General features: G+C 46.1%; 1 protein-coding gene across 1 annotated transcript; it reads left to right on the top strand.

The window, feature by feature from the left end:
• Positions 1-436: 436 nt before the first annotated feature.
• On the top strand, positions 437-20,112 carry PAX9 (paired box 9). The gene is made up of 5 exons (XM_054197981.1): positions 437-482; positions 1,798-2,424; positions 4,762-4,904; positions 10,032-10,184; positions 19,858-20,112. Exons 1-5 carry the CDS (start codon positions 437-439, stop codon positions 20,110-20,112), a joined length of 1,224 nt encoding a protein of 407 aa, XP_054053956.1.
• The last annotated feature ends 2,985 nt before the right edge of the window (positions 20,113-23,097 follow it).

Here is a 23,097-nt window from a genome sequence, read left to right as displayed (position 1 = left end):
GATTAAAACAAGGGCTGAGCCGGTCTCTGGCAGCCGGGGAACATCAGCATCCCGATGCCCGGGCGCCGCCAGCCCCGGCTCCTCCCCGGGCAAGCGAAGTTGCAGCCCATTTCCCCACCGGTTGGCGGTTTCCACGGAAAATAAGTCAACGCTCACCGCTCGCAGCCTTCTCGTACACCACCCGTAAAGTATTCGTTAGCGAAATAGTACTTTATTACAAGGAGGCGGCCGCAAGCAACGAAGAACAACTCTCCCGCGTCTTGCAAAGCCGACGCGGGGACAAACGGCGCGTGTGGGGAGACGCCGCTCTGCTTCTGTCAGGGAAAAGGCGGGGGGCTGCCAGCCCCGCCGCCCCCTCCCCGGCTGCTCGCTCCGGGAGACGGGGCGCCGGCCCCGACGGTGCTCCCCTTCCCCCCCGGTGCCCGCCGTCCGAGCGATGCCCGACCCCCACTTCAGCACAGACCGCACTTACCGCCGGGCAGGTAGGGAACAGCCATAGCCGTAACGGCGGAGACCCAGGTGCCGGTCCCGCCCGCCGGGCAAAGCGGAAGGGCCGCCGGGCGCCGCGCTGTCCGTCATCTCCCCCGGCCATTGGGAGGGCGTCTGGGCGGCGGGGCCGCCCCCGGGGGCGGGCTCGGGGGAGCGGGTGGGCCGCGGCGCCCTGCCCAGCCCCGGCCCTGCCCACGTTGCCCCGAGGTTGAAATGCAGAAGTCAAGGCTCTCTCCTCGGGAAGCAGATTTCCTTGTAGCCTTTTTCCCCCCCTCACGCCCCTGCTTGCCTCCTCGGTGGGGAGCAGAGAGCCTCGGGGGCTAGTGGCAACCGGGAGCGGCCGGGAGGCTGGGAGCCCGGCTCCGGGCGTAGGTCTCCGTCTGGGATTTAGGGCAGCCCCAGAGGTGTCCCGCTCAGAGGAATGGGTAAGTGGCCGGGAGCTGCAGGAGGGTTCAAGTGCTGTCAAGAGAGGGGGAGCACCCGTGCGCCGTCATCTGCCGCCGCCGCAGCTCCCTTATTGACTTTGCTCGTGTTCCTACAAGTTGTAAGAACACGTTAAGGGTCAGGAGCAGGGAAGAGAGAAAAGCTAATGACTGCTCGGTTTATTATTAATGCTATTAGGCGAGTGCGAGGCAGGATCGCAGCCGAGTGGATGGCTGGAGCCTGCGGCACGTTGTATATTATTCCTGACACCGATCTTAGCAGTTAACATTTTAGCACGTTTGTTTTACAGCCTGGTGTAATTGTGCTGTTAAGCGAGAGGCGCTAACAGCACCAGAAACGGTCTTTAAAAAGTTAGTCGCGACTCAGAAGCACCGCGTTGCCCTTGCCTCTCCCAAGATGTAAAAGAATTTCCTCAACTACTTTTCCTTCCTCCCCCTCCCCCAACATCTTCGAAAATGTTTTTCTTTTCTTTTTCTTTTCTTCGTGATCCTTTTTTCCTGTGGCAATAAAGCTGGCTTGTCTGGTGGGGCGATCACGTTTTTCATCTCTGGAATGTGCTTTTTTGGAATATGCTTGATGCACAGTCCGGAGAGCTCTGACATTTGTTGCCACGGGTTTTCTTTTTTTTCCTTTCTTTTTTTTTTTAATTCTCTTTATTTGTTCTCCCCTCACCCTTGCTTTTTTTAAAATATTTTTTTTAAATTATTTTTCTTCAAATTTGAGAACACCCCGCTACTATAAAGAAGCGTGCGTGGAGTGGCCGGGGGGTCTCCGAGCTGTGATACTTGCCTTGTGACGAGTTCAGACGCCCCCTTCTGAGCCATTCGCCATGTCCGACGGGTGTGTTTGTGTGTTTGCTTGCAGAACCTGCCTTCGGGGAAGTGAACCAGCTCGGGGGGGTGTTTGTCAACGGGAGACCCCTGCCCAATGCCATCCGGCTGCGGATTGTGGAACTGGCGCAACTGGGGATCAGGCCGTGTGACATCAGCCGGCAGCTCCGCGTTTCCCACGGCTGTGTCAGCAAAATCCTGGCTCGCTACAACGAGACCGGCTCCATCCTACCGGGGGCTATCGGAGGCAGCAAGCCTCGGGTCACCACCCCCACGGTGGTAAAACATATCCGGACCTACAAACAAAGGGATCCGGGCATCTTCGCCTGGGAGATCCGGGATCGCCTGCTGGCCGATGGCGTGTGCGACAAGTACAACGTGCCGTCGGTCAGCTCCATCAGCCGCATCCTCCGGAACAAAATCGGGAACCTGTCTCAGCAGAGTCACTACGAGTCCTACAAGCAGCACCAGCCGCCCCCGCAGCCCGCTCTGCCCTACAACCACATCTACTCCTACCCCAGCCCCATCGCTGCTGCAGGAGCCAAGGTGCCCACCCCTCCCGGGGTGCCAGCCATTGCCAGCACCATGGCCATGCCCAGGACGTGGCCGTCCTCCCACTCGGTGACGGACATCCTGGGGATCCGCTCCATCACAGACCAAGGTGAGGAGGGGGGACAGGGGCTGCAGCTGCAGCCAGGCAGGGCCGGAGCGTTTCCATCCCCTGCTCCTGGGCTCCTTCCTCTCCGAGGGTCGGAAGGAGGTTTCGTGGTTTGCCTCGGGAAAGCTCTCCCATGTTCCCCAGCCCCAGCCGGGCGCTGAGCTTACCGGAGGATGCGCCTGGGGACGCGGGCAGATCGGAGGTCCCGGGGTGGGCTCCAGGCGGACCAGCCAACGGTACAATATCGGCCGTCACCGCTGCCGTTGTGACCCTAGAAGGAGCGACCTCGGCCGCAGGGAACGGCCCGGGCTGCGGCGGCCCCAGGCCCCGGAGCAGCTTGCTCCCAGTCCCGGCCCCGGTCCCGGTGCCGGCCGGGGCTCGCTGCCGCCCTCCAGTCTCAGGCGCCGCCTTGGCGTTACCGAGAAGTCCATTTTCTCTAGTTTTCGCAATCAGGCCAAATTTGCTCCGGCAGGAAGTTCAAATGTCACCTAATTGCTTTCATTCTGGTGCTGTATTTTCCTCCGAAGCGGTGGTCCAGGAAAACGAACCCCCCTTCCCCCAAGATTTGCTTCTTTTATCCCTTCCACCTTCTTTCTGTTTCTCCGCCTGGAAACTGTGTCACGTCTCCCAGCCGCTCGCTACGCTTTGCCGCAAAGAAAGGGACATTTTTTCCATTTCGGTCTCTGCCAGTGAACTAAGAGTGAATGTGGTTAAAACAACAGTCTAAAATAACCTTCGCCTACAGCGATCTCTGTGTCCCACTCTTCCCTCCCAATTAGCGGGGGGGGGGACGACTGTGATTTCTGTTTTCATTGCGTTTTAACGGCAACAATCCGGTTCCAGCAGCAAATGCAAATTGATCCTTTAGGCATTGCAGAATAATTTTCCTTTTCTTTTCTCAAAAAGGTAGTGTGGTTTTTCAAGCAATACACACAGGCACACATAAGTATGTTTTATTTATACTCATACTTACAAAAATATATCAGTTTTTGTCCTTCTTTGCCCTCTACTTCACGGTATAAACTTTATCGTCAGACCTCACTGGCACAAAAAAAACGTGTTTCTGAGTCGACTTTAACAAATACAAGCCTGGCAATCTCTGCTCTGTGCTGGGGAGAGGTAGTGTTGGCAATGAACATTAAAAAGAATGAGAACGTTATAATCACATGAGAAATTTAGGTTGTTTTTTTTTTTTTTAGTGAGTTCCTCTTTTATTAACACCACATTGGCAGGCAGGCCGGCCTCTGCCGGGTGCCTCGGTATCTGCCCCGTCTTCCTCAGACCTTGGAGCTGCACACATCTTTCTGCAGCCTTAAAATCTTCCCCCCACCCCTTCCCAGCAGCGAGCCGGGGCTGCCGAGCGGCTGATGCCGCAGAAGGGGGCTGCTCGCCCTTGATTTATAGGATAAACTGACCTTGCTGACACGGAAAGGAAGCCCCTATTCATGGGAAAGTGTGAGATCAGCAGAAAAGGGCGCTAACCGAGAGAGCTCAATTTCTTAAGACAACTTCAGGTTTGTGCCTTTCCCCAGCCTCGCCGAGGGGCCGAGCCTGGTGGTGTCGCGGGGGATCCCGCTCCCACGGCGGCTCCGGCGGCCCCGCAGCCTCCCATGCGGCCTGACGTGGGCTCGGGGACCCCCCTCCCACTCCCGCCACCCCTCCCGGGGCTCCCCGGTGGGGAAGGAGAATTTGCGCGCCTGCAAAACAGCCCGGTATTCCCGTGCCGCAGTTGATGCGCGTGTAAATGACAGGACTTTTATTTTTTTATTTCCTCTTTCTTCTCTTCCTTCTGTTTTCCTTGTATTTTCCTTTCCCTTTTCCTTTTATTATTTTTTAAAGTGTCTTTTCGTGTTTTATTTTTTGTTTTCTTGGGTTTTTTTCGTCCGAAACTTTTTTGCAGTCTGGTTTATCTGCAGCCGTGACAGGGTTATTTCTAACAGGGGGTATCGTTTGTCCTCAGACTCGTGCACACACACACGAGACGATTCCCGTACCCCTCTCCGTTAGGAGATCCCGGGGAACAAATACCGGGAAGAGAGGGCAGCTCCGCCCAGCTGTGAAGGGACGCGGGGACGAGCGATTCTGCCAGCTCCGGGCGCGGTTGGCGATCTCTGCCATCAGCTGCGCGGAGGGACCCGACTCCCTTCTCCCTCCGGATCACCCTCTCCAGGGGCTCCCCGGAGGCTCGACGAGGTGTAGCGGGCGAGAGGGACAGGCTTCCCCTATGCTCTGCCCCACTGACTGCGTCCCGTGGGGAGAGGGAGCCGTCTCCAGCCCGGAGCGAAGTCCTCCGCATCCCTATCCCAGCCTCTAACTCCCTTTCCCCGCCGTGTTTCCCAGCAGTGAGCGACACTTCGCCTTACCCTAGCCCCAAGGTGGAGGAATGGAGCAGCCTGGGCCGAAACAGCTTCCCTCCCCCGGCCCAGCACGCCGTGAACGGGCTGGAGAAGAGTTCCCTGGAGCAGGAGGCCAAGTACAGCCAGGTAAAGAGAGAGGGGGGCGATGGCCGTGATGCACAGGGCCTCTGAGCTCGGCCGCGGGCTTGTGGCCCTGCGGCTCTCGGTGTGGAGCCGGGGCCGGTTTTGGTTTGCAAAACGAGTCCGCCAAGACGGGCGACGTCGGGAAAGAGCCCGGCTCCTTCCTCTGCTCTTCTCTCTGCTCCCTCCCTCGGCACGGCCGCCGCAGCCCCCTCCGGCAGCCGCCAGCCCGCCTTTCTCCCGGCTGAGAGGCTCCCGGCGGGCGGAGGGCTGGCGGGGCGGGCAGCTTCCAGCATCCCGGTCGCCCCGGGCTCCCGGCGCTGCCCCCGCCGCGGCGGCACAGCCTTCCCGGCAGACACCCGAGAATCGCCGCGCACCGGCTCCCGCCGGCTGCCTGCTCTGCCCGCCCTCCCTTCCAGCCGCCCGGCCACCGGACCCCGCCGCGCCGCCCACCGGGGCTCTGCCCCCGGCCCGGCCCCGAGCCCCCGCCGGGCCGAGCTGCCCCGGGCCCGGCCGTGTGAGCGGGTACGTCCCGCCCGCCGCCCTTGTACAGCGCCTTTCCCCCTGTCCACAGCGTGCTCTGCAGGCAGGGGAATAATTTGAAAATGAGGTGTAATTGCTTCCTACATTAAGCATTTTTAAACGCTTAAGTAGACGGCGAATTTCCTACATTTTAATTACAACACAATATAACTGTTACTTAATAAATCTCTGTCTAAATCTTTGTACTTGCTAATCAAATCCCATGCCAGGAGAACAGCTATAAAAGGCTCAACTATTACTAGTTGGGAAGGCACAGGTTTTGAAAACTTTTCTTCCGTGCAATGGAGACATTTCAAAACGTATCACAGGTCTTTCAGACTGTGATTTCCCTGCCCTTCGTTTATTATGCTTATAACGAAGTTGAGGAAAATCCGTGCTCTCTGTTTAGCGTGTTCCCATTCAGAGACAGAGGGTTTGGACATATTTTTCGAGTTCTGTGTCTGTCTTTGGATTCCATGTTGAGGAGACTTTTATAGCTCGGATTTGGTGCTGAGAGTAGCTGAATTAGACCTTTTCAAACCTAAGATGTGGAGCGCAAACTGCGGGAACGCTTGCAAAGTGGTGAATGAGGCAGGGTGGGAAATATCGTGGGCCCCAAAGATGAACAACCACTTTATTCCATATGTTGCCTTACAAACAATATACCGACCTTAACCCTGTCATATTTGTTTTGTATTACATTTTTCTATCATCCCATTATTATTCTGTTCATTTCATATTACAAACAACGAGCAATGTAGTATAGACATGACTGTACGGTTAAAGACAGAATTAGAGTCAATATTCGTCCTTCCACAATTTTCTTTAAAAACGAAACAAATAAAGTGCTAGCAGCCTTAGTTAAAATGATGGAAATAGCTTGTCATTATTCTGTAAAGAACAGCTGTGCTGCGGCTGCGTTGTCTTAGGTTCCAAGCTGGGCCTTCTGCACACAATTCTGCTGTGCGGGATCCGGCTCAAAGGCTATAAACCATCGCCGCTGTTGGAATCTCATTTACCTCAGCACACGTGTTGAGCAACAATGTTATGTATATCAGGTTATTTTCAATGCTGGTGTTGGAAACTATTTTTTATCTTTTTTTTTTTTCACTCTATTTATGCTTTCATCTTCATAATACATCACTGTTCTACTGTCAATACCAGTCTGAAAGTGTTGTCCAACCTTAAAGATCACCTGATATATGTCATTTAAACATATTCACTATTTAAAAATGGAGCAAATTGCTATTAATAAAATGGAATTCATTTATCAAAAGACTTTGTCCAGACAGTTTAAAAGGGCAGAAAAGCTAAAAAGTATTTATCAGAAAGGTCCTTTTCAGAACCCTGCTCACTAAAAGAAGATACAGAGGAGATTCCCCCCAGGTCCTTCCCCATAACAATATGGTTAAATAGAATTTGGCTTTGGAAAGGAACGTATAGACCAGTCTGTTCATGTAGTATTCAGACTTGTTTACCAGAGAATTAATCCACATGTACATTAATTGCTTCATCTGTCACAAGTTTACTGCCTTGCTAATTTAGAATTTATTCAGAGAAAGTTCGTGTCAAGTCAGGATGTGGAGATGTGATTTTTTGCAGTTTTTTGCAACATTCTTTTTGCCAAAAGATCTGTTCCAACCAGGTGCAAAGTGAAATTTATGAACTGAATTCTTGCTGCATGTAGCACTGACTTATGCAGTGAGTGACAGTAAAATACTCTGATGTTCCTAGATCTTTACATAGTCTCTTGCAATGTGTACTGCTTGGTGTGTAAATAGATGAGCAAAGGACAGTAGAGAACGTTGGCTCATTTGTACGGATCTAGCGAATGGGTATCTGGAAAGGTGGAAAATGGGGAAGCCACAGTCATGATTTCTGTGCCAGGAGGACTACGGTGAAATAGACTCTGTCTTTGGACTTCAGGGTGCTCTGTCTTTGGACTTCAGGGTAAATGCTGTTTTCCTCGTCTCCTTTGGGCAAAGCTTATTACAAAAGCTGGGTCTTAAGAAGGCAGGCAGCTGATTTCCTCCAGAGAAGAGAAGCGACTGTTCTGAAATATTCCAGTTTTATGTCTGTGTTACCAAAGTCAGCAGCGTCCACAAGAGGAGTAGAGCAGCAGGGAATCGAGCGTGCCTGTTTTACTTAGGCTTTCCCATTACACAACAGGAGCAGAGGGAATGCGCTCTGAAGCGCAGTAACAAAGGATTTTGTGTGAGCGATAGGGAATTCTGCTGTTTCCAGTGAATGTCAGCTATACATTTTAAGCATTAGCAACATTCAAAGTTCACCTGTCCACAGCCTGCAAATAGCTCCATAGTTACTAAGCGCGTGAAGGACTTGTTCCCCAGCTTTAGTCATGGAAGATAATAGTATACTTCTCAAGAAATCCCCTGGAAACTCCCCCTGCATGAGGAAGACTAGAAGAATTGAGCCCAAAGAACAAGGTCTTCTGCGCTTTTAAAATATATTTATTTGATCCCTCCTTTTAAATTACATGCATTTATTTTAACGCACGGGGTCCTGTAGGCTTTGTTCAGGTGAAGCTCTTGTTGACTTCCCAGACTTGTCAGCCAGCAGCCAAGGCTGATCTCTTCCACGGGTTTGAACGGCTGCATTTCACCCCTTGTCCCATGCATCAGTGGGAATTCAGCCTGAGAAAAGACTCCACAAAAGAGGCAGGAAGACTTCACATTTTTGCCTCAGCAATACGCAGTCACACTCATTTAACACGAAGCTGAACCTCTGGATGTAGAAGATTTTTTACTTTAAGCATTATGAATTTCTTGATGTCTCTGGGGCCTTTGTTTGCGATGTTCTTTGGTATTTGGGTTTGGGGAATTGAAAGCTCTGCCTGCCAGACTGTGATTCTGTACCAAATGTTCCTTGGGAAATCACAGAGATGCCTTGTCAAGTTTCTATTCATTTTTAATTACCTGATGTCCCAATCTGTCGTTTATACATAAGCAATTGCATTGTATTTTCCTGATGCAGCATATTCACAAATTTGTCATACCGCTTTGCAAACAGGGCGACTGTGAATCAGAGAAACTGAAAATAGATTTTTCTGAGAGCTTGGCAGTTTTGGGTCATACACATTTCATACAGAGCTCAGTAATATTGCCGTGTTTATCCGGAGAGGCACATTTAATGTGGTGTTGGGGGAATGGCTTCTACAGATAAGTATATTATTAATACAAAGGATGAATATTGTGAGTATTTTATGCATTACGCAGATTATACTGACAGCTGCATTAAGAAAAGAAATAGCTGAAATCACTTGAAATAGAAACCCATTTGTACCCTGCATTTGAAATGAAAACATTTAATAAATATGTATCATATTTAAAATGCAGTTTTCAGACATCTGATGCTTGTGACTTTCTGGACTAACGTCATGGATATGCCAACTGCAAAAATTGTGGTCTGTATTTACACATGTATGAAAATGCAGACATATGTCTATACGATTTGTTGAGAGGCAAATAGCTTTGGAAGTATTTTTTTTTTTTTCAGAAATATTTTCTGTGTGCATTGCAGGGAAGCAGATGTGCACATTGCCAAAGGGAGCTGATATTCATTAACGGGGAAAAAAACTTGTAACTGGGGTCTAAGAGCAAGCGGTTACTGCAAACTGTCTGGAAAGGGTGAGCTATTTGGAGGCCTGATCCCAAATCTACCGGAGTTGCTGAAAACATTCCTTCTAATTCAGAAGGGCTTGTGAACGCGATTTGGGTGAAGTCTTCCTCTGACGTACTGGGCAGACCCCAAAGCAGCAACTGCTTCACTTCTGTCTCAGCTGAACTTCATCAGTTAGTGGCTTGAGTTTTTGGCTTTTCTGGGGTAGCAGTCCCTGTCCCTTGGTTGTGCTCTGATTAGGGGTGATGAGCGGCCTGTGCTTACAGCACGTAAAGGGAAGGCTCCACTTTAGGGCAAGTGATCGCAAATAATTGTGGGTGCAATCCTGGACAATTATTTGCGCAGAAAACGTAGGCATTGTAAATATTTAGTTCCTGATCTTTGATTGTAGATGAACAATGAACTGTATATGTGGTGACCAAAGCATCTGTAATTGCTTTTATCTGCAGTGCTTAGAACCCACACCATATGGTAACTTCTTTGGAAATACAATGAAAATGTAACCTTAAATGTTATGGCCAATTACACGACCCTCCTACACAGATTATTTATTGAAAAAAAAAAAAAAAAGATCAGATTACTTATTTGGCATTTTATATTCTAACTCAGGATTCAGGCAGTTGGATTCCTGCTATGGGTCCGTGCAAAATCCATTAGTGATAAAGGTCCGTACCTCCTGCTCCTCACTCGTACCCAGGGGGAGGGAAGGTGTTGAGGAGTGGTGCTTATTTGCTCTCTGGCTGTAGTACCTAGCAGAATTGTTAGCAAAGTTCCTGTCTGGTGCAGGGGTTCAGACCTTGGCTTGGGGACTGTCTGGTTCCATGTCCCTCTCATTAGGATCTCCAGACCAGTGCCTGCTATTAAAATACTGTCACTAAGACGGCTTGCTCGAGGTCTAGGCATCCATGTCATTGCATGTTGTGGGTGAGGGGCATGAGCTGATCCCACTACATGCACCCGATTCCTTCCCAGGTGATCTGGATGGCACCCCATTCGAACCCCATTTGTGAGACCTGCCTCTTACTGGCCACCTGCTTCCACGGCCAAAACACAGTGCCCTGCCCACCAACCCACATGGCTTCAGGGCACTCCACCCGGACGAAAATAATAAAGAAAGTCAGAGAGGTGAGTGAATGGTATAATGACACTCCAGCTGCACTCTGAGCACCCTCTGCTCAAAGGGCCCCAACCCACCAGGAGCTCTGCCATGACAAACAGGACCAGGGAGCGAAAAGCGAGAGTGGTGGGAGAAACCTATCACAGCCAAGGAGCAGAGTGCCAGGGGCAGGGGGATTAGATAGGACTTGATCTGTTCAGCCTTCTGGTGCTTGCAGTAGAGTGGGAGGTAGATAAAGACTGTATGGTGTGTTTGAATTTGTCTGTTGTGGCAATTTATCAGCTCTTAGAATTGCCTACATAACCGAGTCACAATGATGATGGGCATTCAATAATCCACGGGCTGTGATTTCACCCTCATTAATTTACCAGCTTCTCAGTAATTGCCTCTGCAGCATCAGAGGTTTGTCAGACAAAGGGGACTGATGTTTTGTCTCTCCTCCCTGAAGAGGACAAAGTGGGGACTTTACCAGTTTGACCCCATATTTGCCCAGCTTCTAGCCATCAAGAATCCCTTTGATGTCTCTCTGTCCATAATGTCTCCTTCTTCCAACCTCAGTTTAATTTAAATAACATCGTATTGATATTTCAATATATTGTTAAATGTATTATATTAAGAAGGCATTTTTCATAGAACTTTTTGCTAATACTTGTAGTTTTAACCATTAGCGTAGAAAGACCAAATATTTATTCCCTTCAGTGTATTTGCTTGTGTAATGTTCATGCCCTGCCCAACTCCAGATTTTGCCAAAATAGCAAGAGGGAATTATTGTGCAAATCTGTTCTAAAACTATGGGAATTTGTTGTTAGTTCCTACTCCAGGGAGTTTGCTTATGTGGTATGATTTCTTTCTGAACTTTCCTTTTCTTCTTTTAAGCACGGGATATCTGTCTAAGGGAGACTCAAGTTGTGTCTTTGTCACCAAAATTAAGCTTTGTGCTCGCAGCAAAGAGAGTTTGTGTTCACTCCAGTTGTGAGGCTTGTTAAATAATAGAATATAACCCAAGACCCAGCATCTTCACTGGGAAGGCAGTGACTTCCATTTATATCATCCTTTCTAAACTGGAGTATGAATGGGAAGCAACCATTCAGTGAACATACAGACCTTGCACAATAATCTACGTTTGGGAGACATTTTGGGTGGACATACTAGAGTGTGCCATAAGTGGTAGATCTCATTTCACTGTGAAAACCGTCTAAACCCATCCCTTTTCTGCAGAAGCATTGGAAACCCCTGCTGCCCCCTTTTCCCTCGGAGTGCGCTTAGGTTTTACAACAACCCCTGTCCGCCTTGTCTCCATCGGGCCTTTTTCTCCTACCTCTCTTTTCCTCGGTTGTTTTTGTAGTGGATTCCTCAGCCTCTGAGAAAGAGGTTTGGTTTTTTTGTTTTTTTTTTTTTTTTTTTTTTTTTTTTACTTTTGTTTCTGGTGTAGTTTGTTTTGGAAAAGACATAAAATGCCCCTAGCTCCTTTAGGAAAGGATTGGTGATGGTGTGTAAATTGAAGTTACTATTACTATTTCCAAAAGTGGGTTTTTATTTCCCAGAAGAGGCCAAGATTTAAAATTTGATAAGAAAATATAATTAAGAGTGATCGTGATGCATGTCGCAACTATAGTTAAAACACTCATTTGATATTATCTGATTTCTGTGTTATTCAGTGCAGCTGGGGATGCCTATAAGTAAAGGAAACAACTTTAAGTTAATAAAAAAGCACGTTAAACACGGGGAATGGGATCCGCTCATTATTAAGGGAATGAACATTATTTTAGAAGGAAGTAGCATGATTTTCTCATGCAGTGCATTGTAATGCATTTAATTTAGTAACAGGAGAAAAAACTGTAAAGAAAATGACATCTTTGTAAGAGACAGGGTATAGGATTGGGTAACTAATTACGTTTGGAATTTTAAAACACTCGAGCATGCAAATAACTTTTTTTTTTTTTAAATTGTGACTTCAACTAAAATATCAGCATTGCTTTGTGTGACTTACAGTGAAAGAGAAATATTGTAATTCCCTATTCTTGAAAGGTCTCTTCCCATTTTTTGAAGCTCAATCTTCTGGGAATCAACCCAGTTCAGCTGAGCACAGACCTACTGTAAACCCCTTGCCCGTGTGTTATTTTAAAAGCTCCTCAACTCCGGTGTATTATGGCTGTCCAGTCTTCCTTGAAAATAAAGGCATGTGTTACAAAGTAATGTCCTACCTACAGAATGTCCCCCCTTCTGTACAAGTTTTTTTGATTGTCAAAATTATTTAATGATAATGTACTCACTTGTCAGAGTCTGTTCTATTCTCTTCTGCTTGCGGTGAAATTAATAGAAAATTGCAGGGGAAATATGTTCAGAAAAAGAAGTTCCTTCGTCTAAGAATATGGATACGTGGTCTAATATGAGCTATGGAAAGATTTTTGCAAGATTTTTCCAGCATTGTAAAAAGACAGCCAACACTAGTTTGTAGGGTCAGCTCTGACTAGGTTATTCACATACAGCTTAGCAATTTTATGACATTTTTCTTAAAAAGATTTTTAATGAAAAATGGTATCATAAACTGGAGAAATTTACTCAGTGCTGACTTTTGTAATCCTTCTTCTCTAGGTAACCCCGACTTACCTGTGTGGGCACGTTAATTTTAGTGGGACACTGATCTGAATGAGTGTTTGTAAGATCATGTAATTTTTCCCATTGATGCTGAAGTACTGAATTCAGCTTCAGAATTAAGCTGTAATTTACTTAAATACAAGTTCTACCGAACTATTATTTGAAATTATTCACTTTAAAACCTGAAAAGAAACATAGGTGTATTACTTACATCTTTAGGTAATGCCCTTTCCCTAAATGAGATTTCCATTACAGGCCTGCTGCTGATGTTTTACTTGGAAAATTTGTTTACTCTTCCCTTGGGATCTCATATGTTGGTTTGATTTATAAATCATCTTCAACCTCCAATTAAAAAGGGAGATTTAGCATGTTTGCTTCCTTTATGTTTGCAGTTTGATTTGCTAGGATTCAAACTAGGAGTTTGATTGCTCCTAGTCCTGTTGCCATAACCTTTTTGACTGATTATGTGCATGTCGCTAAAAACATGAGATATCCTCTGGGTTTTTAAGGTAGTTTGCCCTTCTTGATTGAAGGACTAGATATTCACCTCTGCTCCCTGCTACGCTTTTCCCTTGCTGTGGAAAAAATGACTTCTCCAGTAGTCTGGAGCAGACTTCTCTCTTTGCGACTGCAGTTTCAGGACATTCAGAAAAGATTCAGCCTTTCCAGAAGCTGTTTATGTTTTTCGTTTTGAAAAACGAGCAGCGAGAGGAGCTCCGGTAGCGTCTCTGCAGCTCAAGCTTGCTGCCAGCCCTCCGCTTTGCTGGGGAGCTGCCGCTCTCAGTCAACTCAGAGGTTGTCATCCCTCTGCAGATTTGTTTCGTTTGCTCTCGGGGAAAGGCCCCGTGCTGAAGGATCAAGGCAACGCGCTGAGCTTGCTGATCCAAGGACAGAAAGGACTCGTTCCATCCAAGTCAGTGTTAGAATTGAGAAATCCAAATGAAACAGCAACGTTATTCACCAGAGGTGTGTTCCCCAAGTCTTGACACAGGCTGAACTTCTGCTGATTCCAGCAGGGGAGTTTGGGCTGAGTCACTGTCCAAGCTCTTTAGGGCTGGTGAATTAGGTAACTTGAGCTTGAAGCCGATGTTGTTTCTCCAGAAACACTTCTTTTTTTTTTCCTAGATATTTAGAATACTTCTACAAAACATAGACTCTTAGTCTACAAAACATACACTCTTAGTCTATGCAATAAATTATCTATTTAATAAAATACTGTAACAACTACATTACAACGGGCAAGTGATTCAAATAATTGGACACAGTAACTTTAAAATAAGAAGAATCATTTACATTCTTTTGGACACTTACTTTAGATTTAGACTGTAAAACTGAGGTGGCATCCACCTCTGGCACCAAACCTGCTCTTGGTTTTATTGGTGTAAACCTGAAATGAGATCATTTGCATTATTGCTGTTAGTAATAACTAACATAAAATGCAGATCTGTGATTCTGCATGCTATTTCTGAGAAAATTTAGGTGACTCTGGGTCATTTTCTGAAATATTTAGAAGCCACACGGGAGCGGATCGCAGGGAAAGGGTCTAATTTTGATACTGAGAGAACACATAGCCAGCAAGAAAAAGGCAGAGAAGGAAAAGTAGAGAAGGGGATGAAACAAAATGAAATAATACCAGTTAATTACAATATAGAATTTGGATTTATACCATGATGCTTGAAAGTGGAACCTAGCTTGTGTGTTTCTCTGGTATTAACATGAGCAAGGCAGAAAAAAAAAGAGTCAGGTACTTTGTCTGACCTGGATTGATGGGGAAGTTTGTCCAGAAAGCTTGTACCCTGTCTCCTTACCATGCAGGAGAGAGGAGACTGAAGCTGTATGACACATTCTACCAGCATAACCTTCGTAACAGAAATCAAGGTGTGTGTGGAGGTTACCTCTGGTTTGGAGAGGAACTGTTATGACTTTTAGGAGTCCAAAGAGCTAATGGAAATTACTTGTTCCAAAGACAATCCCACATAAGCTTGGTTCTAGACTTGGTTTTTTCCACCCACCCCCTCTATGTCCCAAATACCAAACAGACTGAAAACTATAATGACAACAAAAGTCTTCCCCTGTTAGTATAGTACCTAAAGCGTCTAAAACTAAAAATTCCCTCTGTTAAAACTACTGAACCAACTCCTTCACTGGCAAAAATACATGCCGTCCATTTGTTTCAGCAGCATCATTTTATGTGACCTAAAGCAAGACTTTATGTCCACCTTGGCTTTGAATTCTGCCCTGGATATTAATTTCACTGGCGCTGGTGCGTATCAGCAGTAACTCAGCAGAAAGGCACCAGACCCAACTTGTAATCCTGACCCAGCCACTGTTTTGCAGGTGTCTTTGTGAGAACATGTGAAACTTGTGAATTGGTGAGAAGTTGTGTGTTCTAGGTTTTGGACACCACTTGAAAATTTGGAAATACTTATTGCATCAGTTGCCTCAAAACCTTGATAGAAGCAGCAACTCGGACCAAATGTTTCTCTGTGGTCTTTGTAGAAGCCGGACACTAAGCACTTTCAAACAGGAACCCTTATCACTTGCACAGCAGAGGTTCTAGTTCACTTAGGACTACATGTTTGTTTGTTTGCTTTAAAAAATTAGATTTCCCTTGAAAAGCAATGGTTTAAATTAAGGAAAAAAAATATTTATAAAACTTAAAAACCAGGTTCAAGAAGCTCTGCACTTAAAACATGTTCTAAGGGTTTTAAAAATCCATAAACACCAGGGGGTTCTCGCACTCCTAATTATGAATGTTTAGATTTTGGCGTTCATTTCCTCTGATTGAAATACTGCAGGATGAATTATTCGTCCAGTATATACAGGGTCATGGAACTTAATCTCCTCCATTTATTTTAAGTGAATGTCATGTTTGTAAAAAGTGCCAGATTGACAGACAAGATTCAACCCTTCTGATAACCTACACATTGTACCTAAAGCCGTTTCGAAGTAAAAACTCTCGTGGTTAAAATTATTGAGTCAAGTCCTTCACTGATGAAAGTCAGAGATGAAAAATCAGTTTTGTTTTGTTTCTTTTTTAAGCAGCATAGTTTTAAGTCGCATAAGGTGAGGTTTTCTCTGTCCCCTCAGCTTTAAATTCCGATGAGAGGAGGCCTCTGGCTGCTCTGCGGGGATGGCTGAAACCTCCCCTGAAGCAGAGGCACGCTCTGTGCTGGGCCAGTCTTTACCCATCCCAGTGCCTCCTGCTTGGCTGGCTGCAGGCATCCACATCAACATGGTTTTGAGTGGTAAAGCTTTGTAGCACTGGAACTAAAATAAGAATGATTCATTAAAGTCAACGAGGCAGCGACAACAGCTTTCCAGCACTGGTGGCCTCTGGCAGGTTGCAACTGGCGGTCCCTACACAACTGCCTCCACGTCCTGCCCTCCGTAGTTAGGGCAAGATCTTTCTCACATTCAAAATAGCTAGACACTATAAAAAGATCAGTTATCTCAGCTGCAATTTACCTGAAAGGTGGTGGTGGTGGGGTAAGGTGAAAGGGTTGTTCTGTCTGTTATAAATCAGAGTAGGTATTCTTCTAAATTCAGCTTTTACAAAAACGAGCAAATCTTTAGTCAAGTCCCATTTGTTTTATCAGTAACAACCCAAGTAGCACCTCCAATGTAATCCAGTAACAAACCATTAATTTCCATTCATTAATTTCCAATCTCCATTAATTACAGTTCAGAGATTTTCATTTTACTTCATGCCATAAGGCCACACAACGATAAATAGAAGTGGCGGAAAATATATACATTAGATTAAATATTCATCAGCGATGCCTTAGTTAATGCGAGCTGTTCAGGAGCTCAGATTTGCCCCAAATCATGCAAAAAGTGCTCAGTTTCTGTTTGCTGAGAAACCCCTGGCGGCCTTGTCTGTAGGAGATGCAGGAGGCCAGGACGTGGACTCAAGGATTGGTGGGTCAGCAAAGAGGTGGCTTGTTGGCACATTGCCTGGCACAGATCTTGCCTGTGTCCCACTAGCACACAACCAGGCTCTGCCCCAGCACGAGGTCAGGCAGGGAACAGCATGGACAAGGCCACGCTGTTTCTGGCAGAAGAGCGGAGAGCCATAGGGCTGGGTATTGCATGGCGCTGCTCACCGTCAGGGCCAAAGGATTGGCCCTGGTCTGTTTTATTTAAATGTACAGACACATTCATCAGCTCCAGGGACTTTTTTTGCTCGGACACAGCGTTTGTACATAGCAGGAAGTCATTTATTGAGGACAAAAATTTGCGTTTCTCACAGGTAGCACTACCCGTGTACTCTTGGGTGGGGTGGGGAGAGGTGCTTGGCAACGTGATTGCATCAAGCAGTATTTCGCCTTGGCATAATGCAGCACTATGCACAACTTGGAAGGATGCATTTACAGTCTTATTCTTTCTCAGATGAAATGTTGTTAGAACATTTGCCTTTTCTAAAGAGCTCTAAGAGGAAGTGCCAGCAGCTGGAGAGCATCCTAGAGCATCCTACAGCATGGCAGTCTGTACAGCATACAAGAAGCATTTTCTCTTCTCTGTGGCAAATGAGGACTCTGGCTTTTCCCAGTCACATGTGGTAGAGGGGAGCAATGACAACACAGGAGGCTGAAGGGACATGTTCCTCCTCTGTGGCCTGGGAGGAACCCTTTAAAAAGTACAGCCAAGGTTCATGGGACATGGCCATTCATAGTGAAGAATCCTACTTAAAACGGGGCTTCCAGGCACATCCTTGAGCCCACTGCTTGGTACCAGCCTGTTTGGGAGTGGGCAAGCCTGGAGAAGCAGGGTGGCCTCGCAGAGTCCAAAAAAACCTCTTCTGAGCCACAGGGGCTGTAGATTTGTGCTCCCACAATGGCTATGAGACTCTTCAGGGACTTGCCACTGGTCTTTTCTCCTTTTCTCCTTCCAGCAGCCCTTTGGGGTTTCTGTAGTTGTTCTCTTTGCAGGATCCCTTTGGGTTGCGGCTCTCGATGTCCCCGTGTAACAAAACGGCTCAAATGGCTTTACTGCCTCTGCAAAAAGCTTTTTGTTGCTGTTTGTTAGAAAAAATAGAGGTGTGCTCTCTTCTTGTTTCACATTCTTCTGAAAAGCACTTTACACCGTGGAATAGGCAGGGAGCTTGGAGAACAGCAGCTTTTTAGGGCCTGCCACACTTTTTATTTTCCAGTAAATTCAGTGAAATAATTTTCCATGTGATTTAAGAAGTGTGCTAATTTACAGTGCAATTATTTGAAGGTTTGTATTAATTAGCATTGTTGCAAACGCTGATATTTGGAGCTGAGACTAAAGTGTAATTCTGAGACACAGTAGGGGACGTGTAATTGGAGTTGAAGGTCAGGTCACATATTTGGATTTTCAAAAGAATAAGGCAAGTTCAGCTTCAACAAAGTGTTTATGGATTTGGAATGACAATTATGTTGCTGCTGCAGCTGTATGTTTTGTACTAATTAATATACCTATTGGAGGCTTGTGGATGGGATCCCGTCACTGCCTCCTGCTGTTTTAGATTGCTGTACATGTTTATATTGACTCCAGCGGGATTACTGCTTGGTTTCCCAAGTGGCCACGGGAGGATAGTCCAGCCAGTGGAACTGTGAGTTACACTGGTAGGAAACTCATGAGCCTGAAACCCGGCCAGTGCCGCGATGGAGGTAAATACTGGAAATTTAGGCAGGTGCAATCCAGTCGGGAATCGAACAAGTGAAATGTAACCTCATGTGAAGTTTTAGCAGAAACAAAAAAGTCTATTCCATTTTTTAACTCTGCACTATCCAGGTTAGGTCTGGTTCTGCCAGGTGAGTAAAATTGGCAGATGCTACATGATTTGCTGAATCAATACCTGTTCTTTCATATTCAGATAGAAAATATTTCTGGGAAAAAATACCACCCCAAATCCTAAAACACAAACACTACAAAAATTGAAACTTAAGCAAGATAAATGATCCTGGTTTGTACCTGTTCTGCCGAAGAAGCATTTACAGGGTGTGAAATAAACCACCAAACACTTTTTATTTAAATAAGGAGTAATTCATTGTGAAATCCTACCATGGCAGGCTGAAGGACTCTCCCTTCTCTATTTAAATAGAAACCTTCTCCCCAGCCTACGGAAGGACCTAGGAAAATAGCTTGCAGGAAAGGACCCAGCCCTGCGATTGTTTTGTGCACAGAAGCCCTATTGAAACCGGGAGAAGCTGTGAGCAAAGAACATTTGCAAGGTTATATCCCAAGTACCCAGAAAGATTTATTTTTTTTTTTAAAAGACACCATCGATAATCATAATACTGCTACAGTTCTGACTCATGCTCTGAGCAAACAGTTACCAAAGAGTTTAAGACGTTCCCACCTCCCCCAGCTGCTTGTTACCTCTCCGCTCCGGGGAGCATTGCTCCGGGATCTGTGCCCGCGCCTGCCTGCTGCAGCTCAGGGCTCAGCCCTCCCTCCTTCAGGGCTGGGGTAGATGAGGCGCTGGGACGGATCCGTCTCTCCTACCGCCGGTACGGCCATGGTTACACGCCGCACACCCAGCGTCAACTGCCACAGCGCTACCTGCCAGGGCCCAGCCACGGTGGCCAACACCCCATGGGAAATTTGGGAAAGGTGGGTAAATGTTACAGCCCACCCGCTCCAACCCATGGGACTCATTGCCATGAGGATGAAGGTGCTCAGCGAGAGAGATGGGACAAACTCATCACAAGCACCTCCAGCAGCGGCGCTCTCAAACGTGATGTTTAGATGCAACCATGGGCTTCAGGAGTCCCTGAACAGCAGCTTGTGGGAAGGCAGGTGTACGGCGGGGGGCTCGGCGGCTCCTGCCCTGCTCCTGGGGTATGTTCCCTAAATGTCTGCTGCTGGTCCCTATCAGGGCCAGGCTGCTGGGGGAGGTGTACAGGGCTGATGTGGGGTAGCTGGTCTTAAAAGCAAAGCACAAGTGGGGCACTGCGCCCCTGAAATCTAGGGGAGTGGTTATGGGTGGCTCTCTGGGTGTCCTCACTGGCCCCGGTTCTTGTACAAAGCCCCAGCAGCATCTGAGGGCAGCTTCTTTTATGGCAGACCCGCTGTGTCTTACTCTGCTAGAAACATTTTTCCCTTTCCTTTCAGGCACCCAACGGCCTCCCGGCTGTCAGCAGTTTCGTGTCAGCACCAGCCATGCCTCCCTACGCCACACCAGCCCAAGTGTCACCTTACATGACGTACAGCGCCGCTCCATCCGGCTACATGGCGAGCCACGGCTGGCAGCACGCTGGAGGCACCCCGCTGTCCCCTCACAGCTGTGACATCCCCGCCTCACTGGCGTTCAAGGGCATGCAGACGGCCAGGGAGGGCAGCCATTCAGTCACAGCCTCCGCTCTCTGATGCAGGAGCCGGTCCAGGACCACCATGAGCCCGCTGGCTTGGTCGTCCCCTGAGCCTGGCTCACGGACTGCTCTCTTCGTGCCAGCGACACCTGGCATTTCTCCTCGTGACTTGTCTGCCATGAGGCTTTTGGGATTGAAAGAGCTGAAGACAACATCAGAAACTGAGAGAAGCGTGGTGTTGCGCTCTTTAAGTAAAGACCTTGCGTCCCTCAAAGGGCTCGTGGAGCCTTGTCCCACTCTCTCCTGGTCAAACCACAAGTATTTATTCTTAATCATCACAGACTTTCTAAATGTGCAATTGTTATTGAGATTTGTGTAAAAATCAATAAAGAAAAATCACGACAGAAAATTCTGCTATGCCTCGAATCAGCAAATGTGGCTAACTGGGAGGTGTTTGCCGATTGCCTAGAGAACAGCCCTTTCGTCAACAAGGTTATACAATCCACTGCTATTAAGAGATCACTGTTTGGTTGTTTTGTTGGGTTTTGGTAATCAAATATAGAACCAAGGCAATAGGTGTCTCTCCGATTCTTCCGGCATGTCGCCATCGTCAGGCAGTAGTAATACCTTTGTGTTTTTATCCATTTGTAAATATAGGCTTTTGACAGCATTTGTTTTCACCTTCCAGTACATTTATTTCTACTTTTTTTTTTTTTTAAGTTAAAAATGTGACTTTCTAGCTATTTTCTGTGTCTTTGCGTGGTGGGGTGATAGCTGCAGGTGATGAGGTTTAGGTAAAGGTTTTTTCACCGTGTTTTTGTGCCTACAGTGGAGGCTTCAGCATTTCACGAAATACATACAGTTATCTCTAGCAGAAGATTCAAAAGCAGAAATCCAGGCAAGTAACTCTCCCCAGCTATACCAAGCCTCCCAGATTCATGAAACACCACATGTGTGTGAAGTGTACAAACAGAAATGGGTGGAAAATATCTGAACAAAACTGAAAACTGTAGAGGAAAATGCCGTCAGTGTGCAACCTGTGCAGAGACGCTTACAAAGCCATGTCAGTCAACAAACCCACGGAGAAACAGAATTGTACCGTCATTGTCAGCTCACTTGTGTCCAGCATTTTCGGCCCCGAGATTATGTTGTAATTTTTTTAAGAGGAAGTTGTCTTTAATTTCTGCTTTAATGAATGTAAAATATGGCTCTTGGTAAAGTTTACATTATTGTTCTGAAGCATCTTTCTTCCCTTATAGGTATACTGGTGGTGGTGCTACAAACACAGATATTATTTAATATTAACAAATTCCCTTTCTACGTTTCTGTATCCGGTGGCAAGTACTCTGTGCCAGTTATTTTACTTTAACCCCAAGAGAGATAACGTTCTGATCTTTGAAAATTTACCTGTTTTCCTTGGGCAATAATAAAGTTCTGACTATTATTCCAGAATGCTTTCCAAATGCTGTAGGTATGTTCAGAATGGAAAAAAACAAAAAAAAGCCTGGTGTGACATTTCATATCTTTCATAGAACATTAATATATTGTGTATTTTTTATAAAAGTTGTGCAATAACTTAAATTACACTAGAGATAGTTAAAGTGGAGGAGAAAACTTCATTCTTCAGATATTGCTCTATCTGCATACCATATTAAGCATTCATTAAGTGGGAAGGTAAAATACAATCCCCTCTTAAAATACAGTCCCCTCTTTATGGATTTCCAGCTTTCATCGTCAAGACAGCTGTGGGTAAATTTTCATAACAATCTAAGTAACCAGTACATATGTTACGTACAGTCCATCCACTGCAATATAGATGGACTCAACTGGCTGCTGCCACCTTTGCTTTTTTTGCATTAAAAAATAGTTACTGCAACTGTATTTCTATAAAGAACACAGGTATTGTATTATGGCCCCAAGGAAAGAAAAATCTGATCTCAGATCTGATCCCGTATTCTTCAGCCTCAAAGGCATTCAACGGCTGTTTAGCTTTAGTGAGATGCTGAAACCCTTGTTATTCAGTAGAACACTTTTTAAAGAATGTTTCTTTGGAACCACTAAAGGTAATGTGCACACAAGTGCATTTCCACCCTGCCACACTGTTAGTGACATGACGGATGTTATTCTGCCTTCATGCAGTCGTAGCTGAAATAAGATGAGCCTTAATACCATGAAAAAGAAACAGGTTTAATTCCAGACAAGGTCTTCACTAAAAATAAAATGGAGAAAAAAAAAAAAGATAAGAAAAAGATCATGAGTCAACAAATGATTAAGTTGGCAACAGGATTTTAGCTTTCAACCTTGTTGTTTTACTGGATTATAGAATTATTGAGTAAGTTGACTTATTGTTACCCATACAGCACAAACAAGGTACATGAAAGGAAAAAAAAAAATTGAAAAAAAAAAAAGAAGAGCAGCCTTCCATAGCACAACTTTTTGAGCTCGAAGAATTCACGAGCCTGTAACAGTGTGCTTATCTTAAAAGTTTTCCAATTTCTCCCGAGCAACAAGAGGTCATTTCTGGAATAAAAGTCGTCTTTTCTGACATTCCCATGAGGCTTTAGTGTCTTTTGGGAGATACTCGGAGAGACAGAGCCTTAGGTTGTATCAGTTGTTTGCATTATCTTGTCCTCAGCTGAATCGGGATAATTTATAAAGCAAGGACAGGACACGATGTTAATTACTCCTCACATGGGAAAACACCATCATGGACCATTTTTGTTTCTGTTTGTTTAGGTACAGCTCCTTGTGCATCTGCCTGTTGTATATAATACCTTACCCCAAAGTGGGAAGCCAGTGGGGCTGCGTGCAGAAAGTGTTGCTCCAAGTCAGCAAAGGTACCTGGCCTTGGCTCTTGGTGAACTGCTGGTGATGGATTTTTTTTGGTGTGAGTTTTCACCCCCCCAAAATTTTTTTTTTTTTTTAAATTCCACGATGCAGAATACTCTTTTGCTCAAGGACTTTTTTCCCTGCTTATACTCACGGGTAAACTGAAAAACACAACATGGTAGCTAATTAGCCACACAACTTTAAGCCACTTTAC

This window comes from Rissa tridactyla, chromosome 4, assembly GCF_028500815.1.
Source record: "Rissa tridactyla isolate bRisTri1 chromosome 4, bRisTri1.patW.cur.20221130, whole genome shotgun sequence".
NCBI lineage: Eukaryota > Metazoa > Chordata > Aves > Charadriiformes > Laridae > Rissa > Rissa tridactyla.
The sequence above is the reverse complement of the archived record's forward strand: the minus strand, read 5'-3'. Positions and strand labels throughout refer to the sequence as shown.

What these genes read in the sequence shown, in the direction of transcription:
- PAX9 (XM_054197981.1), top strand. Translation starts at nt 437, where the DNA reads ATGCCCGACCCCCACTTCAGCACAGACCGCACTTACCGCCGGGCAG. An exon ending in CCGCACTTACCGCCGGGCAG is followed by an intron (nt 483 to 1,797) that starts GTAGGGAACAGC and finishes GTTTGCTTGCAG; the next exon opens with AACCTGCCTTCGGGGAAGTG. An exon ending in AGGAGGCCAAGTACAGCCAG is followed by an intron (nt 4,905 to 10,031) that starts GTAAAGAGAGAG and finishes ATTCCTTCCCAG; the next exon opens with GTGATCTGGATGGCACCCCA.